The 8,959-nt window shown below is 40.0% G+C and overlaps 1 protein-coding gene across 1 annotated transcript; it reads right to left on the minus strand.

Annotated features, from left to right (window-relative positions):
• Positions 1 to 58: 58 nt before the first annotated feature.
• LOC109478120 (2-amino-3-carboxymuconate-6-semialdehyde decarboxylase-like) lies at positions 59 to 7,384 on the minus strand. The gene is made up of 10 exons (XM_019779609.1): positions 6,958 to 7,384; positions 6,483 to 6,527; positions 5,945 to 6,041; positions 5,639 to 5,688; positions 4,952 to 5,188; positions 4,349 to 4,442; positions 3,761 to 3,856; positions 3,007 to 3,179; positions 2,321 to 2,419; positions 59 to 1,981 (listed from the first exon to the last, which is right to left on the minus strand). Exons 1-10 carry the CDS (start codon positions 7,012 to 7,014, stop codon positions 1,889 to 1,891), a joined length of 1,041 nt encoding a protein of 346 aa, XP_019635168.1. The 5' UTR covers positions 7,015 to 7,384; the 3' UTR covers positions 59 to 1,888.
• Between the last annotated feature and the right edge of the window lie 1,575 nt (positions 7,385 to 8,959).

Genomic DNA, 8,959 nt, shown 5'->3' on the forward strand with positions numbered 1-8,959 from the left:
TCTTCCGAACCCCCCCTGGCTACGGGCATGACCACTGCAGTATTTAAGAAGCAGGAACAGTTAAGGTGTTAAGTACTAATGATAGTTTTATTTTGTATCTGTTGACTACATCTGTTCATCATGTTTTGTTTTGACCTGTACTTAGCCCAGTGTGGCAAAAACGTGCAATAAAGGTTGTCATTCATTACAATGTAATTCATATTCCTTTTGCAGATAATAGAGAGATCACAATTATATTACTTTTATTGTTCATCTCTGTAAACAAGCTTAAAGGGTAGAACCTAGCACACTTAGGCCATACATTAAATTTAAAAGAGCTGTAGGTAGTGCTGCTTTTACTGGTCCATGCTTCTTCAGTGAATTCAAGAAATGGCTGATTTAGTGACTGTCGCAATATAAACTTGAAAGTTCTGAAAGTTAAATTACATTCTTAAATCTTTTAACATCACTCTCAAATCTGCATAAGAACTAAGTTGTATTATATCTAATGTTACATTCAATACACAGAACAAAAATCAAACTGAACTTTTCATAAAATGTGGTCAAACCACAGCATTACAACCAAATTTGAACACATCTAAACTTGGTAATGTGATGTACATGAAATAAAATCTTCTTCACCTTGGCTCCCCCTGAAAAATAGCATTCTAAACATCTTTAGATATAACGTATTTCAAATGACCATCAAATTAAGATTACTCTCACACAAAACTAGCTTCAAGGTATCATTAAATACTGAACACACATCCTGATACATGTACTTAGCAACAGAAGGTATTAATCTTCTAAAGCACAAATTACATTTCACTTCAATGCATCTAGAAAATCATTTCATCTTGACTAGAGCCATCTTCTCATCTAAAGACTGGCACAGGCGTAATTTTTAGTTAGTAGCTCTATTAAAGATGAAGGTTTTAAAACTATTTTTGCTGTACGATAGTAACTTATTTACCTACGTTAGTAATGCAACTAAGAATGCTGACAGTACATAGCTCAATCATAGTAGTTTTGCCTCAGTTGTAAACATTAAGAGCAAGCAGTTCACTGTAAGATAAAAGACAACAGATTTGACTAATAAAGACATTTCTGAAACAATGAATCAAACGAAATGCTAATCGACAATTACATACATCTATTGGCACCCAAGCAACCAATACAATACTGGCCCTCGGAAATAAAAATTACTGGCACTTGCCAAGAAAACAAACTTGACATGACATGTCATGTCATGGTACATGACATCCTAATTGTATTTTCTCTTTTTTCACTTTTGGTGTTGTTAAGTACGATACCCGTGTTACAAGGATTCTTCAGCAAATATTATGGAGTTACTTAGCATATCTAGAATAAGTGCATGGCTCATATGGCTTCAGAATCACTAGTACATGTACATGTCCTTTTAATTAGTTAATCATTAACAGTCAAGTGATAACTACATAAATTTAGTTGCAACAAATATTTTCAATCAAACAAAACATTTTGCAACACTTTCGGAAACAGGTGCATCTTCCATTATAAGTCAGGGCGCCATTTCTTTCCTTCTTTATTTGTTTATCTGAAGTGCTTCTTTCCAAGCCTTAAGCAAAAGAGTTGAGCCAAAAATTTACATTTGATCTATCTAAGGCTAGCCTGGGTACCATTCTGTTTGTAAGCCGGGGCCTCCCATACTCACTCCCTAAGAAATATTTCTTAGAAGAAAGCGAGTATGGGAGCCCCGGCATACAAATAGGATGGCACCCAGGCTGATCTAAGGATGTTTCACTTCTAAGGCGTAGCACTACTTATCTTATAATTTAGTCAACACTGAAGTATCTGCAGAAGACTTTGGCATAACTATACATGTGCATTGCAACTGCAAGGCAAGAGAGTTTTACACTGGGAACACATTTCACGTTTCCATGGCTTCAGACGTCTTTGCTTGTTCAAACCTGCTCGCATCCACACCAAGAAATTCCAAGGCATTCCCAACCAACAGCTTGTGCTGAAGAAACAAGATACAACATTGAGAAATGCAGTTAAATAAAATGGGATGTGCACACTGTGTTGTTACCTGTGATGTCCAAAAATTACTTTTGGCTGTTCCAAGATCAGGGAGCACCAGAGTGTCGCACTTTCAAGTTTGATATTCTTCCACTTTCAGTACATTGTCCCCTAAATTAAGGTTACCAGGAGACCCTAAATTAGGGCTACCAAGAAACCCTAAATTAGAGTTACCAAGACAGCTAAAATGTATATCTTATTCTTAAGCAGAACTTACGAACAACAAGTAAAATGACATGTTATGTCACACATGTCATACAAACTTTTATGTGTTGATTACCTTGAGATTTGAATCAAAGTCCTGCATGGACTCGACAAGTTTGCCAGGGTGGTGCTCTCCCAGAGGGAAGGGGTAGTCACTCCCCAACACTACACGGTCCTGGAAATAAACATGACAAACAATGTGTTAGGACATGTGGCATAAACAGTAGCGTATTCAGCTCATCAGGACCAAGAGGTCCCGGGTTCGAATCCTACCCATGTCAACAATCTTGTGCCCTTGGGAAAGGCACGACTTTCTCTTAACTTGAGTGAAAATGAGTGTTGTCCAGTGTTCTGTATTTGTTTCCATGTGTGGGACACAACACCAGCAACAGCTGTCTGTGTCCCACGTGTATTGTATTGTTACAATTTGAATAAAGCAAATCAAATCAAAATATAACAAAGCTCCAAGTGCTGTGTACCGGTTTGCTGGACCAGTTTCAGACTAAACCTAAACCTCTGGACTTGAATCTGGACCTGAACCTAAATGTGGGTTCAGGTACACAACACTAAAAGCTCCCCTCTGTTGTATTTATAAAACAGCACGTTCTGCCTCCCCTACCTCTCCCATGGTCTCCACAAATTTCTGGTAATTGACAGAAAAGCTGGTGCTCGCTAGAACCCTGTAATTTGCAGCTTAAAACATAACAAAGCTCCCCTCTGTTGTACATGTATCTATAAAACAGCACGTTCTGCCTCCCCTACCTCTCCCATGGTCTCCACCAGGTACTTGAGCGCCCTCTGGTCGTGTACGAGGGAGTCTGTGTAGATCTGTCCGACGTAGTTCCGAGGGTTGTGGGGGTTATCCACCGCGCAGAGGTCCGGCCGCACGTTAAACCCGTGCTCGATACGACCGATGGTGAAGGGGAACGCACCCCCTGGGGAAAACAACAGAAATTCTTAAAAATAGACGTCTGATTGCCAAAAAAAAGTTACTCAAGCAACTGGATATGATTTTGGAAACAGTCAGACATTTCAGGTAGCATCCACTAGAAATTTTTCGGTAGGGAGCTTTATAAGCACAAACAAGCAGAAGGCAGCTTTATAAGCACAAACTATTGATTGACGTGCAAATAAATTTTTGGAACTCCAAAAGGAAACAAAAGTTAGACAAGTCAAGACAGGGATGATGCAAATTAGTTAAAAGCTCAAAATCATATCCAATTGCTTATGTAACTGTTTTTGGCATGTCTTATTACCTTCACCGACGTAGACATCATGTTGATCAAGGTGTAAATCTGGCATTAGTGGATAACATCACAATCCACTGATGCCAGATTTGTAGTGGATTGTGATATTATCAACAACATAAATAATACAACTAATGAGCTATCTAAAGCTATCTTCAAGATGACTTAACAAGACACAAGCATCATCAAAAGTGTTGAAAATATTGTTAGAATCGTATCTAGCGCGTGGCAATGTTATCAGTATTAACTATGAAACATGTAGAACTTACCCCCATGTGCAAAGCAGACCTTGAGTTTGGGATGTCTCTCCAGAACTCCACCAAATATCATGGAGCACATGGCTGTAGCTGTCTCCCCTGGCATGCCTGGATAGAAATGTTCATGTCAAAACATCAGTAATATTACCATACAGTCATGTCTGTAATCCATGTATTATGTATATGGGACTTCTCAGAGAACATTTCCTAATGGAAAATGGAGTATCTTAACCACAAAATTTTGTAGCAGGCACTGCACTACTAGGGTTTAGAAGCAAGATATGTTGTTTGCGGGGCACATTTGGGCAAAACTGTGACCACAATAATTTACGGAGGCCGACACTTAACGATGCCCAATGGCAATGTTTTCTTCATTTTGCAATACGAATTTCTGACTATTGAAGATTTTTGGTGGTTTAGAACAAAAAGGGGAATTCGAAAGTCCAGAACTGGTTCCAGATGTTCAGGGTTTTTTTTGGACTTGAACCTAAACATTTTTACAAGTCCAGATCTAGTTTCTGTGAACTGGTACACAGCACTACTTCAGCATGCTTCAGTAAAGTGTAACAAGTTGAAACAGAAATGTTCAGTGTGACTTACCGACCAGCCATGGCAGCCAGTATTTGGACATGCGACCTCCCTGTTCCATGTCCCAGGGGTGCACAAAGATAGAACAGTTGTACTCTTCAGCCGCCTGAAACATAAAGGGAAAAAAATGAATGAAGACCGAGTAATTCGGCAAAAAATTCCTGGTGAGTCATTTTTCTTGAGTAAGTGAACAGTTTAATTCTCATTATATACATTGAAAAAATCTTAACTTACGGCTAACATTTGCAAAATAATGTAATTACATGTTTAGAGCTAAAACTTTTGATCCAACACAAAGTTCTTTCACCTAGAGCTTTTGACCAGTCGCTCTGGTCTTCCTCAGTAGACTGACCCAGTGAGGCTTGTCTGAAGTGTGACGTCAACACTGGGTCATCAAATGTATCTGGTAGACGATGACATTTTAAGCTATTTACATCAGGGCCCATCGCCCCTCACTCAACCGCAACAGGGGGCCGACATTGTCAACCAGATATTTTTGACCCAGTGTAGACGTCACACTTCATGTGAAGCCATGTGACAAGCTTCACTGAGTCAGTCTAAACAGGAAAGGTTTATAGGAATCAGGATACAAAATATTAGACAAACGCTCCGTACAGCAAAGATGGGCTGCAGCTCTGGTGCGTCCAGGTTCCACTCGTTCACATGTGAGCCTATCTGAACCCCGGGAAAGCCCAGCTCCTTCACACATCGCTTCAACTCCTGCACGGCCAGCTCAGGAGCCTGCATGGGCAGGGTACCCAGCCCGATGAACCGGGAAGGGTACTTGTTGACGGTACGCGCCATGTCGTCATTCAGGATCTTACACAGGTCAAGGGTGTCCTCCGGTTTTGCCTGGAAATTCAAGACAAAAATTGTTAAAACACTCTGGCTGAATTCATCTGTTATCTCCTAGAAAAATACAAAGATAATCTCCAAGCAGATCCCTTTTGGCGGCAAGACAGTATAAGACATTAGCCAGAGGAGTTTGTACGGCCACCGAAGGTGGCTAATGGACACTCCTCTGGCCAATGGACATAGCCTTGCCACCGTATGGTCTGCTTGGAGATTATATAAAGATCCATCCATCAACTTGATGCTTGAATGATTCACAGTGAGTAACAAACAGGAAAATCTGCAACAGTTTTCGTGCTTATGAGGGCTATTTCTATACATACATGTATGGTATGTTATTTTCCAATGACAGAAAATACAAATTAAGGCAATGAATGAATTTTTTTGACAAAACGATGATAACACAACTTATCTTTGTTCATAGATTTAACAACATTACTGCTGACTTACCCAGTAACTGAACATGACAGGAACAGTAGACAATGCCTGGACAGTCACACCTGCAGCAAAACAAATCAGAAACTTTGTTATTCCTTCCTCAAGAAAAACACTGCAACGCATGATTTTTATGTGCACTTTTCACAACTTTTTTTCACTTCACTCAGGTGTAAATGAGTACCTAGCCTTGGTTAGGGACCTCATGAAGGCCTGGTGAACCCCATCTCATACTAGCCACAAAAAGGCAGCAGAATCTTCAGCTAGTTGAAGGCGGCTGCCTCAAAATGAAAGAAGAAGAAGAAGAGGAGAAGTGCTCACCTGTTGCGTCCATTTCCCTGATACGGACCTCTGGGTCCCAGCAGTTGGCATCAATAACACGGAACAACTTCCCGTCTCGTACCATGTTGGCCTTGCCCTTTGGTGAGAAAAAAAAACCGGTTCAGGATTATCAAGAGAAAAGTGGTATAGATATGCAACCTAATGCCAACCAAGAGGTACTGGGTTCAAATCCAACTTATGTCACCAATCTTGTGCCCCTGGGAAAGGCACTTAACACGCCTTTCCGCACTTCACTCAGGTGGAAATGAGTACCTAGCTTTAGTCAGGGACGTCCCTCAGAGGTCCCGTGTTTGGGGAGAGCTCAGCCACACCCCATGACCACGCACGTTAAAGAACCCACCACACTTATCGAAAGGAGTAGGGGTCTTCCTCGGTGTTAGTGGTAGTAACAGTCCAGTCTTACGCAGCTTGTACTTACATGACATTGTACAAAACTGGTGTGTTACGCCTACAAACGCGGTTTACTGGTTATGAGAAACAAACAAAATGTAATTCCTGATGATGACATCATACTTACATTGCAGTGATCGTGGAGCTGGATCCACCCTCCATAGCCATATCTCTGAAAAACACATAGTGAAAAGACATTAATATCATAAACTCATAAATTCAACTTTACATGTATAACGTATACAGCCCTTCCCTTGAACAAACCTTGTCAAGCAACATTCTTGAATTTTTAACACTCTGGAACGGACAGGGGGGGAGGGGGGTGGTCAAACAAATCTGGGACGGGGGGTTGGGTCAAACAAGTCTAACGGACAGGGGGCTCAAACATCTAGGACAGGGGGGTCAAACAAATCTGGGACAGGGGGGGGTCAAACAAATCTGGGACGGACAGAGGGGGTCGAAATAATGAATTTTTAACTGGACAGGGCCGGGGGTGGCTAAAAAATCTGGACTGGACAGGGGGGTTGGGTCAGAAGCTGATCTGGGACCCATTTTCTACAGAATCCTTTTCTCATGAATGTCAAAAACATACAAGCGCTCACCTCTTTCAAATCTGGCCACCTTTCTGGCAGGATGTGGTTGTGAATATCTATCTTCATGTCGCCCTGTGGCTGCTCTGTCGTGTCAGGAAAAGATTCAGGATTGAAATGATGAAAAAAGTGCGACGATCGGTGGACTTGGACTTGGAGATATCAAGGAGATCACGATCGCGTGAAAATGTTTTTGTTCGCTCAGTAGTTCAGCTGACCCAAAGACCGCTATATTACAACAAGACCGTTCGATTCACTTTGAAAACAACTCAGACTTGGCCAGAAATTAGCTCTTATGTCCTCTGACTTGCTGAGAATAGAAATACGATCAAGAAAACGGCGAATTTCGTCAAAATCCAGAGAAATTTGGCGCTGAAATGCGATATACACAACGCAACGTCAACATCCGACTTGAGTCGCGTTCGAGTTTAGTCCGCATGCGTATGGAGGTGTGGCCGCTACGTCACCGCGGTGTGAACTTTGACCCAAATGGCGCGAAATTTAAGATGGTCCCGCAGTATGAACCGCTAGAGGCCGCTTAAGAACCATGCAATTCAAATTTCTAACTTGTAAGCCATACTTCGTAACTTGTAACTTTGCAGGCACACAGAAAGTTTAACATGGAACAGCTAGCCTCTACCAGGCTTAGGGAGGCGGCTGGAAAGAGTAGAAATCGGCCAAATAGAGAGATAACATGCCAAACTTTTCGATTGTGGACCAACTCCCCTGGCATGTTATCTCTCTATTTGGCCGATTTCTACTCTTTCCAGCTGCTTCTAAAGCCTGGTAGAGGCTATAGAACAGCCACAAATGCACAAAACTTGAGACAATGTGTAAGTCTTTGCTTTAATAATATCACTGACTTAAAAATAAGTTTCACACAATATGCTTTCCAGAGCACAAACTAGAGAACGAGAAAATCAACAACAAAGACACAAGGTACCATATTATATACATTCATCCAATATCTTATAAAGGACACTGTATGTTAATGACCATTCATAGCAACATGATTTAGACACATAATGTATTTAACTTCACGCCATATTGGAGCAACTGCCTAATGCACTGTGAAAGTACCATTACTGCTTACATTTTTTTGTTAAATACACATTAAGATAAAGTATTACAGGTAAGTATATGTTGATATTGATACACAATACAATGTAGTTTGTTTTCATAGTTGTGAGCTAAAGGTTGATCTACAATGATTCTTTGGTATGGGACTACAATGTAGTCTATACTAAAAATGAGACTATCCTTTCTATCAAACCACTACACAAGTTCACAAATCCTGTCAACTTACAACATGTAACATTATATTGTTCTCTTTCAAAATACCTTTTTAACTTGATGCTCTATACATTATACTTCAATCTAATGATACCCAGTACTTCACTATAATTGTTTTCCTTCAACATTACTATATAAAACACTATAAACTCCCAGAAAACAAGTTAAAACCCTGTTGGTAAACTCCTTATATAATTTATAATAATTAAAAATAAGATTAAATCATTCATAATCTATTGCTAAAATGCCAACCAAGTCTGGCAATATATCACTTGGTGAGACCATGTTCTTGACAGATTTCTATTCTAATTTAAACATTTTCTACTTCACTACAATGAGTCCTTAAGCTGACAATGATATCAGTGAATGATACGATAGATATGCTTAGCCAAGTCCTGCTTGACTAGATCCATCAAAAATTCTGTTTGGAAAGTCAAATATGCAAATATTATTTTGCACAGTGTTATAGCAACAACACAGAATATGGAGCACAAAAATAAAATATCAGCAGCAACAAATACAAATTTCAGGGCTAAATTCCCTGCAAGAACATAATAAAGAAAATTGCACATCGATAAAGTGTGTGACACTGTGTCACACTTATAATAATGATGATGATAGTAATCATCTATGATTATTTCTGTATACTACAAATATACTACTTTGGTTTAAGAAAAAAAACACTTGTAAACAACAGAGTACTGTAAACCCTGTATACTGA

Source organism: Branchiostoma belcheri, unplaced genomic scaffold, assembly GCF_001625305.1.
Source record: "Branchiostoma belcheri isolate BF01 breed outbred unplaced genomic scaffold, Haploidv18h27 scaffold42, whole genome shotgun sequence".
NCBI lineage: Eukaryota > Metazoa > Chordata > Leptocardii > Amphioxiformes > Branchiostomatidae > Branchiostoma > Branchiostoma belcheri.

Excerpts from the sequence above, each read along its gene's own strand:
- LOC109478120 (XM_019779609.1), bottom strand. The coding sequence starts at position 7,014 with ATGAAGATAGATATTCACAACCACATCCTGCCAGAAAGGTGGCCAGAT. Across the intron at positions 3,180-3,760 it reads GGTCTGCTTTGCACATGGGG|GGGGTGCGTTCCCCTTCACC; the intron begins GTAAGTTCTACA and ends TGTTTTCCCCAG. Across the intron at positions 2,420-3,006 it reads TGGTGGAGACCATGGGAGAG|GACCGTGTAGTGTTGGGGAG; the intron begins GTAGGGGAGGCA and ends GTTTATTTCCAG.